General features: G+C 41.9%; 1 protein-coding gene across 1 annotated transcript in view; it reads left to right on the top strand.

Annotated features, from left to right (window-relative positions):
- Positions 1–23,547, top strand: part of LOC129763181 (myogenic-determination protein) — a 60,865-nt gene that overhangs the window by 10,336 nt on the left and 26,982 nt on the right. Inside the window, exons 2-3 of the mRNA XM_055762006.1 lie at positions 5,631–5,753; positions 5,822–5,905. Of these exons, the coding sequence (XP_055617981.1) occupies positions 5,631–5,753; positions 5,822–5,905 (207 nt within the window). The remainder of the gene's footprint in view (positions 1–5,630; positions 5,754–5,821; positions 5,906–23,547) is intronic.

Below are 23,547 nucleotides of genomic sequence, written 5' to 3'. Positions count from 1 at the left end.
TCAACCATACATAATCGAGTCCGACCTGTATATAGCCAATTGTTTAAGTGAGGGTCAAGACTACATGTTTTAAGTAATCGAATAACATGATGAGATTTTTTTAAATTTAAAAAACATTTAACTTCAAATATGTTAAAACTGTTTTCGGGCCTTCTAATGTGATGAAGAATAGTTTGGGTCTTAAACTCGAATGTCGCCACCAGGTGTCGATACTGTACATTTGTCATCGCAGATTGCGTTATCTACGATTTTGGTTTGCTTTGTTGTGAAGGTTCTACTTAGCAGCATTCTGGTTTCAATTGATTCTAGAAAACTTTATTTCATTCTAGATTATCTTCTCGGATTTTATATTTGGATTGCAGATTGGTAGCAGATTGTTGTAGTTTTTATAGGGTTAAATTCCTAAATGCATAGAACTTGAAATTAAAATAAAACACAGATAATTGGTTGCAATGAACCCTATTTCCTCGGAATTTATATTCTTTGCCATTTTATTTGAATATGATCTATTAAATATGGCTACTTTATGCTTTCCTAGGTTCAATTTTCGATAATTGCATAATTTTCAGGCGTTGTTCAAGTGCAAAGTCTATTCATGAATAAATCAAAATGGAGCCTATATCAAAAAGTGCTATCAATTTTATGACCTTTGGTGAAAAAAATAACTTGAGGAAAAAATTTAAAATAAAAAAAAATACATAGGGGAGGTTGGCCCTGATCCAACACCCTAAATTGCAACGGCCATAAAATTGCATGACATAAAATTATTTTTTTGGGACTTTGGCATTGAAACGTATAGTAAAACTCTTTAACTATGTTTTCTACTGGTCGATGCGGTTCACGAGTTTTAAAAAGGGGAAAACAGAGGTTGCTTTTTTCGACAACATCAAAAATATGTGGTCCTGAACCGACTCTCTATTTTTTGCAGCGGATTTACTCTCAATTGGCCGGAAATGACATACACCCCCAATTACATAGAAAATAGGTGAAAATAATTGAAGAGCAGCAATTATCGAAACCCCCCACAATATGGATATTGGGTGGAAGGACTATAACAGCGGAAGTCGAATATCGTATTCCTATACCATTTTGGAAATAAAGGTGAAACGCCAAACGATAAACACTCAACTCTCAATGCCTACCGCTCACCGCTAAACGCGCAAAGCTTTGTGCCAACCGCTCACACACAACCACAAAGACGCAAACACATGTTTTAATACGCTCACGCCGCCGGCGGCAGACGGGAGTTAATCAACGACTTACATGTTAAGGGGGACCTCGGTCTGGAAGGTTAAAAAATCGAATATTTGTTTTTCTTATTTTTAGAAAGCTAATGACCTCAGAAATGTTGTCCTGAAAGATTTTTCGATATTTGATTTGAAGTCATCTCAAGGGATATAAAATTGCTGTACGAATTGGGCGTTTTTCTCGAAACCGTGTTTTTTCAACTGATGGTATCGATATCTCAGGATCTACACGACCGATTTAGCTGATTTTTTTATTTGCATGCAAAATGAATTATCTAAAGCGTTACATAGCCGTTTTTTGATATCTAATTTTTTCGTTTTTTTACAAGCTTCTAAACAACGATTTTTCGTGAAAAATAACCCATTTTATTTATTTATTTATTTTTTACCTAAGTATCTCTTCGGTTACCTGTTTATTCGCAATAGGAAATGGTTGCGAGAGGTATACCTTCTGCTGGTCGATTGCTTGAAAATTTATACTCACGTTCACTTATGTGAGAAGAGTCGAAACTTCGTTGGTTTTATACTGGCTAAGTTTGAATTCCTAGTTAATCCTGTATGAGAAAACATAGGGACGCAAAATTTTACCAGTGACCATTCTACCCTGGATTCCTCGAGTCAAGAGAGATGCACCACGATTGATATGAGGTACAGACTAGGGGGGCGTTGCTGATTAATGATCAGTTGCACCCCAATAGGAAGTATCCCGTGTCGGCCACACATACAGAGCACTGGAGACTGCAACATCCCAATTATGAGAATCTTTGTAATACTAACCCCGAGCCAACCGCGAGTAATCGGTTACATATTACTAACATAGTCGAAAGACAAAAATTGACAAAATATTGAACTCCCGGCCCCGTCAGGCTAACGCCATATAAGCCTTAATAAAATATATATTTTGGAAAAAAAACCCATTCTAATAAAAAATTGCCGCAAATTTGGCAATTTTTCGAATTTTCAAAAACCCCTATGTAACGCTTTAGGTATTGTCATAATGTTTAAAAATATTTATTGGAATTCGTTTTGCGAAACCCCGTTGCTTCAGAACCAATACCCCCAGCAAGTTACAAATTTTCAGACAGCATCTACGCATCCAGCTGTCAACAGCATTATTCGTGCACTAAAAAATGAAAAATACATCTTTAAACATACATTGAATGATTATTTGAGTTGCGAAAATAGTAACAATCCACCTAGAAGTGCGATGGAAATGTTTATATACAGCCATTCCATGTCAAACCGATATAGTGGTTCTCAGGTTTTCGTGAAAAGTGGTAGTTTTGTTCTTTATCGCAAAACATTAGACCCATATTTTTTATCATTAGGGTGATCATTTCCATTTAAGGGTTGCCCAAAAAATCAGTAGCTCAAAAGTTATGAATTTCTGAAAAAGGTCATTTTTGGAAATAAGGGAGAAAAGTTGATTTTTCGGACCACCATAAAATAGAAACCACCCTGATGAAAAAAAAATAAAAAAATACGGGTCCAATATTTTACGATGTGGAATAAAACTACTAATTTTCCTGAAAATCTAACAATCACTGTATCGGTTTGGCATGGAATTCATGTGCTTGACCCATTCTCACCCCCACTCAGTGTAAATTAGAGATTATTTCGAAAAAACTGAAATTCGAATGGAAAAAATTTTTGATGCTCAAAATTACTCCTCTGGCAAGACTATAAAGAATCATTCTATCCAAAATTTACAACTTCAGTAGTTCTGTATAATGCTGGGCATGAGATTTTTTTTCTGAGGTGTTATTTGATGGCTATTTACACATCAAACTTTGATGAATTTTTAAATAATAACTATTTGTACTACAGTTAAGTATTATGCATTGGAAGCTGTGGAAATGTCTCCTATTAAACGGCTCACAGCTTTCAAAAATATTCGCAATATTTGTCAAGATAAGATTAGTAATAATAGTAACATTCTCAATTTTTGACCCAATTTCACCCCTATAACCTATTTTCACCCCCATCGACGGTACCTCAAACAATAACCAAAATACCCGAACATTTCAATTTATCACATACATGCGAAAAAAATCACGGAAATTCATTATTTTTCGACCTTCGAGACAGGGGTTCCTCCTTAAATAACTACGAAGCAAGAACGTAGGGTCGGTTTAAGACCACCTTTTTGAGGACGGTTCAGGGCCACCTCAATTTTTTTTTTCAAATAACGGTATGCCGTGTACTACAGGCAACAGATAAATTCAATTTCTAAAGCTTGTTGTGATGAGCTGATCATAAACAATCGAAATTGCCTAGTTTTGTAATGTTTCGACATTCAAAAAAACATCGGTTCAGGACGACCTCTCGGATTGGGACTAGCTTCCCCTATGTGCTATAGAAGATGTACAGTTCTCACTTGAGGGTGGTCTTCAAAAATCCTGAGGGTTGGGATAGTCTCGCTGCAGTACAGTGGGGCACTGCGGGGGAAATTTATCAGAGAAAATAGAAAGGAGTGAAATATTCGAAATAGAGTTCCTCAATTATAGAATCACGTGGTTCAGATTTACGTTTTACCAAAACTTTTTTTTTTCGTTTGTAACCCCCCCCGGCTATTAATGGAAGAGGACTCTTAAGGCCGAGCAGCGTTTCGCCTCAAACCCTGTTGGGACCGGAAGGACACTTACTAAGTAGGAACACACAATAATACAACACGTGTCCACTAATCGTCAACCGCACACGTTCTTCTCAATTCGAATCTCACTAACTTAGGCTCAAAGGCTTCTAAGCTAATTCATCTGACCACTATCTGCGAGCGAGGCCTGGTGGTTCCGTTCGAACCCGAATAACGCGTACTCAAAAAAACAGAGAAAAACAATCAAGGACTGTTTGTTGTGGTAGATAAGTTCGAAAACGAAGGCGATATTTAATAACGGAATTTATTTTAGGGATTTTGTTTGTGGGTGGATGTGAGGGTGATTAAATTGGTGACTACACACGGTACTTGCAATTTTTTTGTGGGTTGCCTCCGTTCTCCTTCTCGGCTAGATATACCAGCTGCAGTTTTTGATTTAGTCACTGGTGTCTTGATTGACCAGTAAACCGGTAAATTGTCCCTTGTCAGGGCCTCTTCCTGTGCGACCTTGTATAACGTCCCCGTGCGGGCCTGTAGAGAGAAGCCAATACAAAAAGGCCCGTTGGCCGGACCTGACCAACAAAATGCATTAGTACATTTGTGTGATGTCACCAGTTTTTATTTTAATGATCCATTGAAATAGTTTCTAATCAATTACCTTTTTTTTAATGTGTTAGATTTATAAGTGTGTTCGTTGTTCCTTGATATTATCTCACTGATTTTAGTGTGACTATAGTTTAAGGTAAGATTATTGTTTCGTTTTATTATATTGACCATTTTTATTATACTGTGTTTTTATGACGATTTAATTTTAAACTACAAACATATATATATATATATATATATATATATATATATATATATATATATATATATATATATATATATATAATATATATATATATATATATATATATATATATATATATATATATATATATATATATATATATATATATATATATATATATATATATATATATATATATATATATATATATATATATATATATATATATATATATATATATATATATATATATATATATATTGATATTTTAAAACTAATTGTATTTTTTTAAACCTACAAAAAACACTTGATTATGAATTTGAACATGCAACAATTATCTATACAAATTTACATTCACGACGCGCACTTCTATTCTCGAGGACAGTCAACGACGAAAGAACGAGCACAGTTTAAGCCGAGAACAAATAAATTGTCGAGAGACCGGACACATAATTGTCCTATCAAGTTGTAAGTTGTGCGAGCTGACCAACTCTTGGACACACACCTACAACGTTCACACCACTTCTTTCATGTCCTACGGTCCCCTCTCCATCGTATGCTTATCATATGTCAAGTGACAGATGCAAAGCAGACAGTGGATATTTTGGCGCATCGATTTGTGGCGAAGCTGCAAAGGTCTTAAGTGCCCGAAGGTTACACGTTCGGAAGCTAAAGTTTGGTGTTTGTCCTCGATTTTGGCGAAAGATTTTTATAAAGGTGTCGACCCTTCTGGCACAACCAGACGTCAAGGGTTTCGTATTTCAGGACCGTTTGATTGAGGGGGATGGTCCATAGCTGTACAACAAAAGCGAGTGTCTTTTCGGAGAGTGGCGCAAAAACCACCTGATATTCATCCCTCAACGAAAGAAGGCTCACCGACGGTCACAACTTCAACAGTTTTTATTGAGTGATTGAAACGGATTAAACCGTTATCATATTGTGGATCGAAATTGGGTATATAGATGTTATTAATTCTTATGCTATATTTCTCCATCCATAGGTCAACGAAGCATTCGAAGTTCTCAAGCGACGCACCAGCACGAATCCGAACCAGCGGCTACCAAAGGTGGAAATCCTTCGCAATGCAATCGAGTACATCGACAGTCTGCAGGCTTTGCTAGAGGTTCGTCGTAACTAAACCATCAAAGAAAATTCATCAAATCAACATTCCTTCTTCATTCTCCCACACAGGAAACCCCACCGATCCGCCAGAGTCCGGACATTCTCACCGATAGCAGTTCGGCATCCAGCTTTTCATCACCTCAGGACTACATGGTGAGTGAGATGCCACAATTTTCCATATAGTCGAATCATCTCACACTTTGACCCATTAGTTAGTGTCGGCATTTACTAGCGGCCGTGACAGGCCAATGTGAAAAGCATTTAACTCGTTTGATCGCGCCTTGTTTTTTGCGCTCGATGCAACAACGGATAATGGTGGAGTTGCCAGGGTGTGAGGTGAAATATTGTCGTTTAATAATTTGTTGATAAACATGGCAACGGTTGGGAGAGTCCGTACGGTGCGTTTTAAACGCTTAAACCGTAATACAGCCCACACGTGTTTTTTTTATATGAATTACGGGTGGTTTGCGCCAGCCCTGGTGGCCGATAATTTCAATCGTCGCCTTCCTGGATTGACAACATTACCTTTGCACGATAGATTAAACTTACGGATTTTCCAAAATTTCTCAATCGAGATGTGATTCACCCGTAAGATTAATGGTGTTAAAGTGCGGAGTGATCATTAATCGCTCGCAGCTGGTGAAATTCTACAAGCAGAATTTCTCTCGGTCATCATCAATAGATACAAATAATCTTCAGCTGGATACTTTGTATAAAAATTCCAGCGCGGAAATATGACGATTCACGTGGGTTGTGTTGCTGATTTCCGCCCGCTCCAAGCGAGAGGACAGGAAAAAACTCAATTAGTGAAAGCGAAAGGCCGCTGACAGCACGACGCAACAGTTCATGACACTGTCATCCTGCAGCGGCGGCGGCGGCGGCAGCATCGACTCGAGAACATAATTAGTTTCTAAGTGGACTGAGCTTGTCATCGTGTTCTTCTCTGGTGGGAGATTTCCCAAATCTTTTCGCATTAGATCACGATCCCTTCGGGAGCCGCTGGAAGAGGAGCAACAAGCAACTGGGGGCAGTTGAAAAATTTGGTATCATTTATTTCTCCCGCTAGTCATAATATGTCACGTTGTCAGTTCTTTTGCGTGCGACGGCGGCTGAAGTTTCTGGAGGGCGCGGAGGAGGGGTGGCGAATCCCGCGAACGGGATGAACATTTACAATTGGATAGTTGGATAGATGTCGTTATGCGTTCGCGTGTTGTTTTGGATGTGAAGGACTTAGACAACATGCCCCACGGAAGCAGCGCTTGGAGTTTGGAAGTAATGAGTTGGAGTCAAAGTTTGGACATCGCGTAAACACGATGAGAGATTGGTTCTTGGTTCGAGTTCAATGACGTTGTGTTGACCTGAGCGACAGTGAAAAATTTGTTCCAACGAAGTGCGCTGTCGGATACGGGTGGTATGTCGGAAGTTTGTATACTGATTCAGGTGTAGTGAATGGTTGATCGACAAAACTGTTACACTGTTATAATGGAAACATTCAACATTCAGGATTCGATGAAATATCTGAAGCACTTGCAATCATGCACAATCATAAAATTATTTATGAGAGGAATGTAATAAGTCTATTTTTGTCGAAGAAAAATGCATACCGATATTTAGAAAGAATTTGGTTCAGATTCATTTATCAGAAAAAAAAAACATTACACGTGCACAAAAAATCATAAAATTATCATCAGAATTTTTTTTTAATTATTGAAAAAAACAACTGATTTAATGGCTGTACGAAAACCACTTTCGGTGGTTTACCTATCTAATGAGTATACAGGGCGGACTCGATTATCTACAGTTTCGGATATAATTTTACTGTATATAATCGAATCTATATATATATATATATATATATATATATATATATATATATATATATCAGCTCCCTAACTCGATAACTATTCACCTCCCTAACTCGATTGATTTTCGCGTACATGTTTTTGTGCGTTATTACCTCAGATTTCAATTGCCCTTGAAAGTGAAGACGGAGTGTTCGTGTCATCAAACAATTTCTTTTCAAGTATGGAAAACCACGAGAAACCTTTCAAGCGAACAATCAAAACGCTAACCATTGCGCAAGGTTTGAGCATCATCGAGCAGGTCGAAAAATATGGACGGAAGGGGTCTGAAGCTGCAAATAATTTCAGTATTGCACAAAGTGCGGTATCAACACTACTCAAACAAAAGTAAAAATGGAATCGGAATGGAAAATTGTATCTAGACCAAAAGCATATAAGATTGGTCAGAATCGAGAAGCTGGAGCGGTCAATGAATTTTTGTCTTGTCAAGCTAGACAGAATAATTTACCCCTCTTCTATTCTTCGGGATATGGCTTGAGAATTTGTCCAGAAACTGGGAATTCCTAACTTCAAAGCACAACCAACATGGACGGGAGTGATATTCCGCTGGCATAATTAATGCGTCGTGAGCTTGCTGATGTTGACGGTACAATACCGTTCGATTGCTCAATGTCTTTTAATAATTAGTGCAAAAAGGACCAAAACGTGATTTGCTGTGATCTGATGCCAGATACCGATATACTAGAAAGTGTTGAAAAACCTGAGAAAAACGCTGAAGATAGTAGTTCTATTGAGATGTTAATTCGAACGTTAAATCAAACCTGAAGAATATGTCCGGAATATTGAAATCAACTGAAAATGTTCCTGTGAAACTATTCGAACATTTCTTTGTGATTGAACAGTTCCTGCGTGATCGTTACATTTCAGTTTGAGTAACATACTTAATCAATATTTTCTTTGTTAACCTAGTGCCTCATGCAAGTTGGACTCGATTATATACAAACTCGATTATATATGATTCGATTATGTAAAATTTAGGACTCGATTGTATACAGTTTGAAAAAAATTTTTTTTTTATAATTCAAATATGAAAAATTTCAGGAAAAAAATAACCTTTCAGCATTAAGGTGAAATTTGAGTGGCTTTTATAAGTACAGTGGGTTAAAAATCGCGATTTTTGAAGATTTTGATTGAATCTTCATCAGGAATTGTTTATATCGATATTGCAGCGAAATTAAGAGAGATAGAAGTTGGGCGTCAAAGAACAAATTGTAGAGAGATTAGAGAGCTTTAATTTAATTGATAGAAACAATCAAGTTTAGTATGAATTTTTAGGATAAAATTAATAATTACAAATAAAAAAAAACTTTTAAATTTTCCACTTCAAAAATGTTTAATCCACTAATTTAGATGTTCCACTACTATATACTGTACTAAATTTTCTCATCTTTCAAATGAAAGCAACAAAATCGGATTAGGTAGCATACTTTTCAATGTAGAGTTTGAGCCAACAGAATCCGAAACAAAGAAAAAGTTCTATAAGTCTGTCATCGTTGAAATTCTAACATATGCGTAGAAGGATTTTTTTCGTGAAATATAACCGTCTATCACCTCCTGAAAGATTCTGGAAATTTTTTTTTTATATCAGCAAAGGTGTTTTTTCACTTTAAGGGAATGAATCAAAAATTCAAATTCATACCATAATTGGGACACTTACCCTAATATATGACAATTTGAGACATAAAAAAAATTAGGAAAAAATGTTCTGTATCTCGATACCTCCCTAACTCGAAGGTCCCTTTGGATATCGAGTTAGGGAGAGTTGACTGTATATATATATATATAAATGGATTTCTGTCTGTCTGTCTTTCTGATTCTTATGGACTCGGAAACTACTGAACCGATCGACATGAAAATGGATATGTAGGGGGTTTTTGGGGCCGGGAAAGGGTTTCGTGATAGTTTGAGACCCCTCTCCCCCTTCTCTAAGGGGGGGCTGCCATACAGATTAAACACAAATTTCTACACTACTCGAGAATTAATCAGGCAAATGCAACCAAATTAGGCATATGGAGGTTTCAGGGAGCAATAAATGTTTCTATGGTGGTTAGACACTCCACCCCCCCCCTCTCTAAGAGGGGGGCTGGGCTGCCATACAAATGAAACACAAATTTCTGCATTACTCGAGAATTTATCAAGCAAATGAATCCAAATTTGTTGAAGTTTTAGGGTGCAATAAATGTTTTACGATGGTAAGACAGTCCACTCCCCTCTTTAAAGGAGAGCTGCCTTACAAATGAAACACAAATTTCTGCATAACTCGAAAAATAGTCAAGCAAATGGAGCCGAATTCGGCATGTGAAGGTTCTATGGGGCACGAAATGGTAGATATGTCATATGGTAGATAGACACTTCTCTCCTCTCGCACGCACTCCTATATCTTCTTCTATGTATATAAATAAAAATGGATCACCGAATGTGTTGATAAGAGCAAAACTCGAGAAAGGAATTGTCCGATTTAGGGCTGACTTTATTCTATCATCTGAGCCGAAGGAGGCTGGAGGCTGAAAGTCTCAAAAATAAATAATTAAATATATATATATATATATATATATATATATATATATATATATATATATATATATATATATATATATATATATATATATATATTCTATCATATTTTCTGTATCAAACATTTATTCCATGTAACGGATAAACATGTTATTTGCAAGTGGTTAAAAAATCTTGAACGAGAATTGTGTCTGAAAATAATCTGATGGTATAATGATGAGTTTTAGTAGAAGTACTAGGAATTTTATAGTAAAAGGTTTTTTAAAGGGTAGATTAGAAAATCAATCAATTAACAGTTCTGCGATTGGACCCATGAACGTGCGCTTAGTAAGAAAACGTGAATGTGATAACGAAAAATAAATTTTGGGCGGGTTGAAGTTTGCCGGATCAGCTTGTCCTGTATATAATCGAGACAAAAAAAAAGATTTTTTTTAATAGTTTTTATGCATATATTTTTCGTTTTTTGAATATAAAAGAAGAATTTAATTTTTGATTCATTTCCTTAGAGTCATAAAATACCTTTCTCATATAAAAAATACGAATTCATTCAGGAGGTGATAGAGGATAATATTTGATGATGAAAATCCTTCTACGCATATGTTCGAATTTCAACAATGACAGAGCTAGAGAAGATTTCCTTTGTTTCGGACTCTGTTGCCTCAAACTGGCTCTACATTGAAAAGTACGCTACAGAAGACGATTCTGTTGTTTCCATTTGAAAGATGAAAAAAATAATACAGGATATAGTTGTGCAACATCTAAATTAGTGTATTTAAATAACTTTCCAGAAGTGAAAAACTTCAAAGTTAGTAATTTTAAATGTGTTATTATTAATTTTATCATAAAAAATTATACTGAACTTGATTGTTTCTAGTTATAAATTTGAAAATTTCCAAACGCTCTACAATTTGTTCTTTTACATCCAACTTCTATCTATCTTAATTTCGCTGCCATTTCAATATAAACAATTCCTGGTGAAAATAAAAGCAAAATCTTCAAAAATCATGATTTTTACCCCACTCATATAAAAGCCAATTAAATTTCACCTTAACGTTGAAAGGTTACATTTTTTCTTGAAATAAGTCATATTTGAAAAATATAAAATAAAAACATAGTTATCTTTGCAGCCATTCCATGGCAAACCGATATAGTGGTTCTCAGATTTCCGTCAAGAGTGGTAATTTTGTTCTTCATCGCAAAATATTAGACCCGTATTTTTGTATTTTTTCGTTGGGTGATCATTTCCGCTTTATGGTGGTCCGTAAAATCTTTTTTTTTCCATTTCAATTTCCAAGCCAATGAGCTTACCTTTTATTTTGAAAGATATTATCTCAAAAACGATAAAAATAGCATCTCCGATATTGAGATATGTTATGTAAAAACTCCTCAGCTTTCAAGAAAATATAATACAATAAAATATAGCGCCCTCTAGTCCAAAGCCATGATAGCGAAAAAACGACTACAATCAATAATTACGGGAATAAAGTCCATTTTTTTGCAAGTTCAATAGTTTTGATAAAAGGCTAATTGACTTCAATTTGATATGTCGTTCATCTAAATCGGTTCAGTGGTTCAAAAGTTATGAATTTTTGAAAAAAGTGATTTTTTGGAAAAAGTGCAAAAAAATGATTTTTGGACCACCCTAAAACGGAAATGGCTCCCTATTGAAAAAATAAAAAAAAACGGGTTTGATGTTTTGCGATAAAGAATAAAATTGCCACTTATCATGGAAATCTGAGAACTACCATATCGGTTTGGCATGGAATGGCTGATATACGTTACGTTACGTTATGTACAGTCTAAAAAAAATATAATATTTTTTATATTCCAAATATACCTTACTTTGAGAAAAAATGTATATGTAAATGTATATTTTCGTCATCAAATATTCTTCACCTCTGACACCTTCAAAAAGATTCCGGATATATGTATTTTGACGTAGGACTACGTCTTTCATTTCTATACTGGGGTGAAAAATCTAAGTTTCGAAAACGAAAACGTTACGCCGGAGACCGAGATTTTGAGCGTTAATAGCTCCTAAACAACCGAACAACCGAATAAACACTTCATTCGGAAGATAAAATGTCTACGCGTTATATACTTGTTAGTTTTTCATCCAAAAACTTGTTTCAATAGCCTTCAAATTGCTTTCAAAACAGGCTATTGAAATCACCAATCGGTATTAAAGCGTGCACCGCTCGGAAATCCACTCATTTATAATTGAACAGCGATTGGAGCATGTTGTCGCTGTTGTGGTGAAGCTAACTTCGTTTATCATGAAAGCGCTGATGAACGGTGTCACCAAGAGCCTCTTTGTGCACCTTAGGCCTGAAGGGAATCCATCAGGAGGAGAGTGATGCCACTGAAAAAGCGACCAAGAAAGTACCAGCATCGAAAAACGGTTCCGCTTGAGACATCGGAGTAGCCACACACACACACACACACACATACACGCTTGCCGCAAAAAACAGAAGGAGAAGAAGAAAAAAGTTGAGCAGGAAAAGAAGAAACTCGGACCTCGAGTGGAGCGAAACAGCGAATCTTTGATCGTTGAAGTGTCAGCAGGAGTATCGTATGCAGCTATCCTTCGGAAAGTGAGAGACGATCCGGAGTTGCAGACACTGGGCGAGAACGTCGTGAAAACTAGGCGCACGCAGAAAGGCGAGATGCTCTTCGAGCTTAAAAAAGATCCAGCGGTTAAGAGCTCCGCTTTCAAACAACTCATTGAGAAGTCACTAGGGGAGGAGGCGAAGGTGAGAGCTCTCTCTCAGGAATCAACCATCGAGTGCCGGTATCTGGACGAGATCACGACTGTTGAGGAATTGAGAACTGCGTTACAGTCACAATGTGACCTTGGCGATGTGCCAATGACAATCCGGCTGAGAAAGGCATACGGTGGGACACAAACGGCCTCGATACGGCTCTCGAAACAAGCTGCGAATAAACTGGTGGAGAAGGGTAAAATAAAAGTGGGGTGGTCCGTGTGCCCGATGAAAGCTCCCCCTCGTATGGCTAAGCAAATGGAGAGATGCTTTCAATGCATGGGCTTCGGTCACCAGGCGAAAAACTGCGGTGGTCCTGACAGATCGAAATTGTGCAGGAAGTGCGGGACGGAAGGTCACGTTGCTAGAGACTGCACCAAGCAACCGAGGTGCATGTTGTGCAAGGAGGAGGACGGAAACGACCACGTCACAGGTAGCTTCAAATGTCCGGCGTACAAAAAGGCGATTGCGGGTTCGCAGTAATGGAGGTTACCCAGCTCAACCTCAATCATTGCGACATAGCACAGCAATTGTTGTGGCAGTCAACAACTGAAACTAAATGCGACGTTGCAATGATCGCAGAACCGTACCGAGTTCCTCGCGATAACGGAAAATGGGTGGTGGATAAAGCAGGGATGGCTGCAATACTAGTGATGGGAAGGTACCCCATCCAAGAAGTGGTGGAAAGCTCACAGGAAGGTTTCGTGATCGTCAAAATCAACGGAATCTTCATGTGTAGTTGCTATGCACCCCCAAGATGGTCAGCGGAGCAGTTTCACGAGATGTTGGACGTACTCACGGATAAGGTCAGCGGCCGCAAACCAGTCATCATCGGAGGAGACTTCAACGCCTGGGCTGAGGAGTGGGGAAGCAGATGCACCAACGCCAGGGGGTACAGCCTACTAGAAGCCTTCGCAAAACTAGACGTCACACTTCTGAACGAAGGCACTAGCAGCACCTTTCGAAGGGACGGCCGCGAATCCATCATCGATGTAACTTTCTGCAGTCCATCACTGGCGGCTAATACGAAGTGGAGAGTGTCGGAGGGATACACACACAGCGACCACCAGGCAATCCTGTATAGTGTCGGCCAACGGAATCCCGCAGCGGTACGGAATACAAAAACCTTTGAGCGGAAGTGGAGGACAAAGGTTTTTGACAAGGAGCTTTTCGTCGAAGCACTACGCATAGACAGCAGAACTCTTAATCTGAGCGCCGACGGGCTGACAGGAACATTGGTGAGGGCATGCGATACAGCGATGCCGAGAAGACTGAACCCGACGAATGAACGACGTCCAGTCTACTGGTGGAACGAGACACTCAGCATCCTTCGCGCTAACTGTCTACGAGCCAGAAGAAGAGTCCAGAGGGCACGAACCGATGTAGAGAGAGAGGAGCACCGCGCGTCTTTCCGAGTGACCAGAGCCGCCTTGAAACGAGAGATACGTAGGAGCAAATCGAACTGCTATAGGGAGCTGTGTCGAGACGTCGACGCAAATCCTTGGGGTGAAGCATATCGAATCGTGATGGCGAAATTCCGTAGTTCAACGACTCCCATGGAATTATGTCCGGAAAAACTCGAGGTCATTGTGAATGGACTCTTTCCGCAGCACGACCCACCGACGTGGCCACCCACACTGTACGGTGAGGACGAAGCAGAGAACGCACAAGTCACCAACGAAGAACTCATCGCGGTGGCAAAAGGTCTAAAGTTGAAAAAAGCACCCGGCCCCGACGGAATCCCCAATGTGGCCCTGAAATCGGCGATCCTTGCTTTCCCCGACATGTTCAGGGTGGTGCTGCAGAAATGCCTGGATGACGGTCTCTTCCCTGCGGAATGGAAGATACAAAAGTTGGTGCTGCTCCCGAAACCAGGAAAGCCACCTGGAGATCCAGCGTCGTATAGGCCTATTTGTTTGTTGGATACTTTGGGAAAGCTCTTGGAAAGGGTTATTCTCAACAGACTGGTGAAATGCACGGAGGATGACCACGGATTGTCGAAAATGCAGTTCGGGTTCCGGAAAGGAAAGTCGACAGTGGACGCTATTCGGACAGTTATCGAGAAAGCTCAGGTCTCGCTTAAACAAAAACGAAGAGGCGACCGTTACTGCGCGGTGATTTTGATTGACGTGAAGAACGCCTTCAATAGTGCCAGCTGGGAGGCCATCGCCGAGGCGCTACACAGATTGAAGGTCCCTAGCTACCTGTACAGGATACTGAGGAGTTATTTCCAGAATCGGATCCTGGTATACAACACAGACAGGGGACAGATAGTGAAGAATATCTCGGCGGGAGTTCCACAAGGCTCCATCCTAGGTCCTACGCTTTGGAACACGATGTACGACGGTGTTCTAAGACTGAAGCTACCCAGAGGTGTGGAGATCGTGGGCTTCGCGGACGACATCGTAACAACGGTAATCGGCGAGACGCTTCAGGAGGTGGAAATGTTGGCGACTGAGGCTGTAGACATGATCGGTAGTTGGATGGACAGCGTAAAGCTCCAGATGGCACATCACAAAACCGAGGTGCTGTTAGTGAGCAATTGTAAGGCAGTGCTGCGGGCAGAGGTATCGGTCGGAGGACATACCATCGTTTCGAAGCGGGCGGTGAAGTACCTCGGAGTCATGATCGACGACCGGCTGAACTTCAACCAGCACGTCGACTATGCATGTGGGAAGGCGTCAAAGGCCATCAACGTGGTGGCGAGGATCATGCCAAATAGCTTTGGCCCAAGCAGCAGCAAGAGGCGTCTCTTGGCAAGTGTATCTTCGTCGATACTGAGGTATGATGGCCCTGCCTGGTTGGCGGCTCTGGAAACCCACCGAAATCGGAGGAAGCTGAACAGCACATTCCGACTCATGGCCATGCGAGTCGTAAGTGCTTATAGGACCATTTCGACAGAAGCTGTGTGTGTAATCGCCGGAATGATTCCCATCTGCATCACTCTGGCGGAAGATAGCGAGTGCTACAAGCGACGGGAAAGCAGAGGTATCCGGAAATTGATGAGAGCGGAGTCGTTGGACAAATGGCAGTATGAATGGGATACGGCAGAAAATGGTAGATGGACGTACAGGCTGATACCGGTACTTTCGACCTGGTTGAACAGGAAACACGGTGAAGTTAACTTTTACTTGACGCAGTTTCTGTCTGGGCATGGCTGTTTCAGGCAATATCTACACCGGTTCGGGCACGCAGTTTCACCCCTCTGTCCGGAGTGTGGAGATATGGAGGAAACACCGGAGCACGTCGTTTTTGTCTGTCCCAGGTTCACCGAAAGGCGCGAGGGGCTGCCTGCACTTCATGTCGAGAATATTGTGGAGGAGATGTGTCGCGACGAGATGATCTGGAATGCCGTGAGCAGTGCAATCACACAAATCATGTCGGAGCTGCAGCGAAGGTGGAGGGCTGACCAAAGTGCTGACAACGTCCGACGGTGAAAGGTGAACAACGGCGACGGCTGTTGCAAGAGATGGTACCTCACGAGAGTAGCTGTGACGGGGTGCGCGTTGTGTTGGAGGGCACCACCTAATCGGCTCTCCGCTGGGAAGAGAAATCCTGCGAGGGTGACTGTGACGGGGCGCGCGTCAAGTTGGAGGGCGCTTCCTAATCGGTGCACGTCTCGACAGGTAAACGGATACTGCCGCGGAGAACAGCAAAAGGCCTACCTGACAACGCCTGATCGTGGCCTGGATGGAGGAACACCGCGAACATTTCGAAGGAACGAGCATCAAGGATGAAGCCACGATCAAAATGGTGAATACCCCACGAGAGTAGCTGTGACGGAGTGCGCGTCAGGTTGGAGGGCACTGCCTAATCGGCGCTCCGTTGGGAAGAGAAATCCTGCGAGGGTGACTGTGACGGGGCGCGCGTCAAGTTGGAGGGCGCTTCCTAATCGGTTCACGTCTCGACAGGTGAGAAACCCCGCGAGGGTGGCTGTGACGGGTTGCGCGTCAAGTAGGAGGGCAATTCCTAATCGGTTCACGTCTCGACGGGTAAATTCAAAATGCCTGCGAAGAGGACATCAGCGCAGTGGAATTAATAACGAATGGAAAGAAAAAAATATTGAGAAAAAGGGAAGGACAACGCTAGTTAGCGTTGAAAACTCGAGAAGTGCATGAGCACAGCCGCCCCCTGAAGTAGTCGCCTAGATGTGGTCCCGGGGGGAATAAGGCAACGAGTAGAGGGCTTGGTTTTTGTGGGTGCGATCCCCACTCGACGTCTGGGTTAACGCTTCCCAGGTAAGGCTGGTAGAGCGTTCCTCACCTCTTAAAAAAAAAAAAAAAAAAAAAAAATACACGCTTGCCGTGGAGCTGTCGGCCTAGAATAGCGTTCCGGGTTTTTGGTCCCTGTCCCTGTCGTAAGACGCGACTAATCGGGTGACAACGCGAGTAAGGGCGCGGGGGAAACACCGCGACACACAGTGAAGGAAGGAATGCCAACGGGCATATTAGGATCGACGCCAGTGAGATTCTAATTACGGCATACTGGTAATCACGACGCATGACTGATTTGGAATGATTTGGAAGAGACGCTATAGGGCTGACAGCCGCGCTATTCCGTTACTTTAGTAGAGCAGGGTGACATCTTCTTGAAACGGCTAGTGGGTTAATGGCGTGACTGCCTCCGTCCCGTTAAAAACCTGGCAGGCCTTCAGGTACGTTCAAAACTCGTTGATCGTGTGGGCTCAGATGTTGCATTCCTGTCTTGCGCTGATCCGGCTCTGAGCACGGTACCCCATGAAGGATCGTGTCAACCCTTTGCATGGCCTCCCTGCTTGCATAGACAACCATGGGATCACTTAAGCGACTGCACATTCCGAGTGGAGATAGCGGCCTGAAGGTGGGACCCACTTACATATGGAGTACACACAAAATACAATCGAAATCGAGAGCGAACAAGAAGACGTAAACATCTTCGCAAGAAGGGGACAGGTGATGAGATCACCGATTTTGAACCAATATCAGGTACCAAAATCCAACAACAGCAAAACCGCGGACGAGCAGCCAAGCCTGCATGTGAGAACTAAGCTGAGCGAAGCCATGAAGGCAAGTGAAGAACTCTACGAATACATCAAACCTCGTAGTAATGTTCATGCGGTGATAAGAACTCTTACCGTAAAAATAAGATCCGCGCTTGCGATAGCTGAACGTGAACAGCAGACCTGACGGGCAAGAGCAGAAAAAGCGGAGAATGCTCTGAAAGAAGCTGTGCAGAGTAAGGCAAAGGAAGTGATCTTGACACCGACGGTAGACTCTACCCCACTAACCGCAAAGAGGAGAAGACAAACTCCAGAAGAAAAGAAGGAGACGAAAAAACACAAAGATGGCAGTGAAGGTGCTAGGGGTGAAAATAAGCAAAACAATGAAGATCCGAACGGGTGGCAGACAGTCGAAAGGAAGAAAAAAGAAAACAAAAAGAAAGGAAAAACTAAGCCTAAGATGGAGAGGCAGAAACCAGAAGCTCTCATTGTGAGCGCAGCGGGGGTTGCGACCTATGCCGAGATCCTGCGGAAGGTGAAAGAAGATCCGTCCTTACAGAATCCTTGGGAAAACGTGGCCAGGATAAGACGAACACAGAATGGAGAAATGTTGTTTGAATTGAAGAAGAACCCAACGATTAAAAGTTCGACATATAGAGAGCTAGTCGAAAAATCTCTGGGAGAAACGGCGAAAGTTAGGGCTCTTTCCCAAGAGATAGCGATCGAATGTAGAAATCTGGATGAGATCACAACAGAGGTCGAGCTGAGAGAAGCCCTGAACGAACAATTCGAACTTAGCGATGTCTCCTTAACAATTCGACTGAGGAAAGCATTTGGAGGTACACAAACAGCAGTGATAAAACTGCCAAGGATTGCAGCAAGAAAACTGCTAGAGACTGGCAAGATAAAAGTTGGATGGACGGTGTGCCCTCTAAGGGCTATTCAGCAAATGATGAGATGCTCTAAATGCATGGACTTTGGCCACCAAGCTAGAAACTGCAATGGTCCTGATAGATCGGACTCTTGCTTAAGATGCGGTGATAAGGGGCACTTAGCGAAAATGTGTACTAAGCCTCCAAGATGCATGCTCTGTACGACGGAGGTAGATAACGATCACGTCACCGGAGGCTCGAGATGCCCATTCTTTAAAAGAGCGCTGGCAGCAACAAGTAAATGGAGGTAACACAAATAAATCTCAACCACTGCGACACGGCACAACAATTGCTATGGCAAGCCGCATATGAAATCAAATGCGATGTGGCGATCATAGCAGAGCCGTATCAGGTACCCCCAGACAACGGAAATTGGGTAACCGATAAAGCTAAAATAGCCGCAATTACGACGTTGGGAAAATACCCCTTCCAGGAAGTTGTATCCAGTGAATATGAAGGATTCGTGATTGTCAAAATTAACGACATCTTTGTATGCAGCTGCTATGCACCCCCGAGATGGACGATTGAGCAGTTCGACCAGATGCTCCACAATATAACGGAAGAGCTCATCGGACGGCATCCCATAGTCATCGGCGGGGACTTCAACGCCTGGGCAGTAGAGTGGGGGAGCAGATTTACCAATGCGAGGGGGTTTAGTCTGCTCGAAGGACTGTCAAAGCTGAATATAAGACTAGTTAATGAGGGCTCTACTAGCACTTTTCGCAGGGATGGGAGAGAGTCAATTATTGATGTAACCTTCTGCAGCCCGTCGTTAGCATCGAACATAAACTGGAGAGTGTGCGAGGATTATACCAACAGTGATCACCAAGCGATTCGCTACACCGTCAGTACTCAGTCGCCATTAACAAGGAGAGGGACGAGAACAAAGTGTAAGAAGTGGAAGCTGAAGGAGTTTGACAAGAACCTCTTCATCGGAGCACTCCAGGTGGATCGAACAACTTCTACTTTAAATGCAGTCGAACTGACAGAGGTTGTAACGAGAGCATGTGACGTCACCATGACGCGGAAATCAACGCCAAAAAACGAACGCCGTCCAGTATATTGGTGGAACGAGACAATTAACACACTGCGGATAAGCTGTCTCCGAGCCAGACGGAGAATGCAAAGGGCTAGGATTGACACCGAAAGAACAGAGTGCAGGGAAGTGTTCAGAGCGGCGAGAGCCGCGCTCAAGAGCGAAATAAGAATCAGCAGAAAGAACTGCTTCAAAGAACTGTGCCGCGACGTTGATGCGGATCCTTGGGGCAATGCCTATAGAGTGGTGATGTCAAAACTTAAAGGTCCCTCGACGCCCCAAGAGACCTGCCCGGACAAGCTGAACAGTATTATTGAAGGGCTTTTCCCGCAGCATGATCCTGTGAGCTGGCCACCTACACCATACGACCATAACGAAGATTCTGTCGAGAGAGTTACTACAGAGGAGCTGATAGCGGCAGTTAAAAAATTAAAAATTAAAAAAGCGCCAGGCCCAGACGGAATCCCCAACGTGGCTGTCAAAGCTGCGGTTCAAGCGTACCCGGATATATTTAGGGCAACGCTGCAGAAATGCCTCGATGATGGATACTTTCCGGATACCTGGAAAAGACAAAGACTGGTACTGCTACCAAAACCAGGGAAACCTCCAGGGGATCCATCGTCGTACCGTCCCATCTGCCTTCTGGACACACTCGGGAAGCTGCTGGAAAAGATCATTCTCAACAGATTGATGAAGTGCACAGAACGTGAAGGTGAATACGGACTCTCTAAAATGCAGTTTGGGTTCCGGAAAAAAAGATCGACAATGGATGCTATCATGTCAGTAACCGAGACAGCCGGCAAAGCATTGAAGCAAAAAAGACGCGGAAATCGTTATTGTGCCGTAATCACGATCGATGTGAAAAACGCATTCAACAGTGCCAGTTGGGAAGCTATCGCGATAGCGCTACATAGGCTACTAGTCCCGGACTACGTATGTAAAATTCTGAAAAGCTACTTCCAGAACCGAGTCTTAGTTTATGATACAGTGACAGGGCAGAAATCGAATAAAATTACAGCGGGGGTTCCACAAGGCTCCATTCTGGGCCCAACACTGTGGAACGCGATGTACGATGGTGTGTTGTTGTTGAAGCTTCCCAGGGGCGTACAAATCACTGGTTTTGCTGATAATGTTTATTGACGGTGATCGGAGAATCCCGAGAAGAAGTCGAAATGTTGGGTACAGAGGCAATCAAAACCGTTGAAGAATGGATGAACGACTCTAAACTGCAGATAGCACACCAGAAAACCGAGATGGTGTTGGTCAGCAACTGCAAAGTTGTGGAGCAAGCGAAAATCACCGTTGGGGAACACAGTATCTGTTCCAAACGGGAACTGAAGTACCTGGGTGTTATCCTTGACGATCGACTCAATTTCAAGAGCCACGTGAGATATGCATGTGAGAAAGCAGCAAAGGTCGCAACAGGGATGGCTAGAATTATGCCGAACAACGCAGGGTCATGTAGTAGCAAGAGGCGCCTTCTGCCCAGCGTATCCACATCGATACTCCGTTACGGTGGTCCGGTCTAGGTGGCAGCGCTCGAAGTAAGACAAAATCGGACGCTGCTAAACAGAACGCTCAGAATAATGGCGATGAGAGTATCGAGTGCATATCGAACGATATCTGCAGAAGCGGTATGCGTGATAGCGGGAATGATTCCCATCGACATTATCCTGGTTGAAGACAGCGTACGCTACGAGGAAAAAACAACGGACGTGCAAAATAACAGAGAACTGCGAAAAAGATCACGACTAGAGTCAATACGGAAGTGGCAACAGGTGTGGAACAACACACCTAACGGTCGATGGACCCACCGACTAATTCCGAATATCACGAAGTGGATTGGGCGCAAGCATGGAGAAGTAAATTTCCACTTGACCCAATTTCTGTCAGGTCATGGATGTTTTAGGCGGTACTTGAACAGGTTCGGACACGCGAACTCACCATTCTGTCCTGAGTGTGGTCAAGTAGAAGAAACAGCGGAACACGTGGTCTTCGAATGTCCTCGATTTGTTCAGCAGAGAAGAGAGTTGATCGCTGCATGCGGACCCAATTTGAATGCCGATAACATCGTACACGAAATGTGTAAAAGCGAGAACTCATGGAACGCAGTGAATTGTGTCATAGTCGCAATAATGACGGAACTCCAACGAAAATGGAGAGCAGACCAAAAAATGAGCGTAGGAAACACAGAGCAATGAGTGCATAAGCACAGCCTCCTCCCGAAGTAATACCAAACGGTGGTTCCGGGAGAGAAACGGCATGAAGAAGGAGGTGGTTTTTGGTGAGTAGGAATCTCACACTATCCGGTCAACATGGCGACTGGGTGTCTATGCAAGATTTCCACCTTCTACAAAAAAAAAAAAAAAACATACACGCGCGGAACTATTTTCGTTTGGTTGCCATCCAGCATGGAGAAGATTCCGGAAAGATGTCATCGTTGCTTAAAAATTATCTACCAGTTCCCCTTGGGATTGAAAAATACATTCATGCGATAGAGTTTATTTTAATGTTTTCTATCCATATAACACTGCAACCAAATACATTTGGTTTTGTGATTTTTCAATGCAATGAACAGGTGGTTATCGAGTTAGCATTAACCACTGGTGGGCTTCGAATATCGAGGAGAATCTGGAAAGATGTTATCATTATCGTCAAGTGCAATTAGCAGGAAAGCTTCTGAAGGTTATCCTTCCCCATCAGTAGGATATTTTCGTATCCAATATTGGATGCGCGCGCAACGGAAAATGTTTCGCATCGCGAAAATCATATAATTTTCAATCGATTATTGCTCAGTCGCTGAAAGTTTCAAAGTCAGAGAGTTCATTCGCCTCTAGTTTGCATTCCAAATTGTCATCGTAAACAACACCTTCTCTCGATTCAATCACGAACAAAAAGCATACTTAAGCGATACTCTGGTGGTGAAACGCATTCATTTTGCGTGAGGAATTTGACAAGACAACATCGTTACTGAACGAACTGAACGAGCTGAACGAGCTGGACGAGCTGGACGGCGAGGGATTCATTACCTGGTCTGACCTGCCTGAAAAGCATTCAGTTTGTTTGGAACTGTGAGGGAGCACAGAAAAGCCGATCCATTCTCTACGCGCACTGGCAAACGATGTTTAGTCAACAATTTCTCAAACGAGAAATGGGTATTGTGAAAAAGGATGAGCGAACGCAAAAATTATTGTAGACTGATTTGATGCAACAGATATTTTGTCTATTGCAAATGGAATACAAATCGTATCACAATACAAGCAATGTATTATGTATTATACAACTTCCGTGTGATTGCTTCTTTTGCTGAATATTGTGCCTTCAACGTAACGCTTTCGTTTTCGAAGTCCCGCAAAAAATTCATTTATTCATTCATTCAGAATTGATTCAGAAGCAACTGAAAACAAATGATCACTAAATCAACTATAGTCCTACGTCACCCTTGCGGTTATATCACAGATATAACCCACTTCCTGTTTTTTTCTGAGAAAGGTTTTTTACTGACTTCAAGGGGATGAGTCAAAAATTATATTTTATTTTTAAGAAAAGGCTCGCAAGATCGAAATTCCTTCGAATACAAGTCTATACAGTACTTGTTTGCGAACTGGGTTGGAGAAGCAATACGGCTATGGAATTCACTCGGTTGACATGCCAGTGTCAAGCGTCAAATCAAACTGAGCGGAATCAAATCAAAAAAATCAAATCAATCAA

This window comes from Toxorhynchites rutilus, chromosome 1, assembly GCF_029784135.1.
Source record: "Toxorhynchites rutilus septentrionalis strain SRP chromosome 1, ASM2978413v1, whole genome shotgun sequence".
In the NCBI taxonomy this organism is placed as follows: Eukaryota; Metazoa; Arthropoda; class Insecta; order Diptera; family Culicidae; genus Toxorhynchites; species Toxorhynchites rutilus.
Note: the sequence above shows the minus strand (reverse complement) of the source record. Positions and strands in the feature narration are given on the sequence as shown.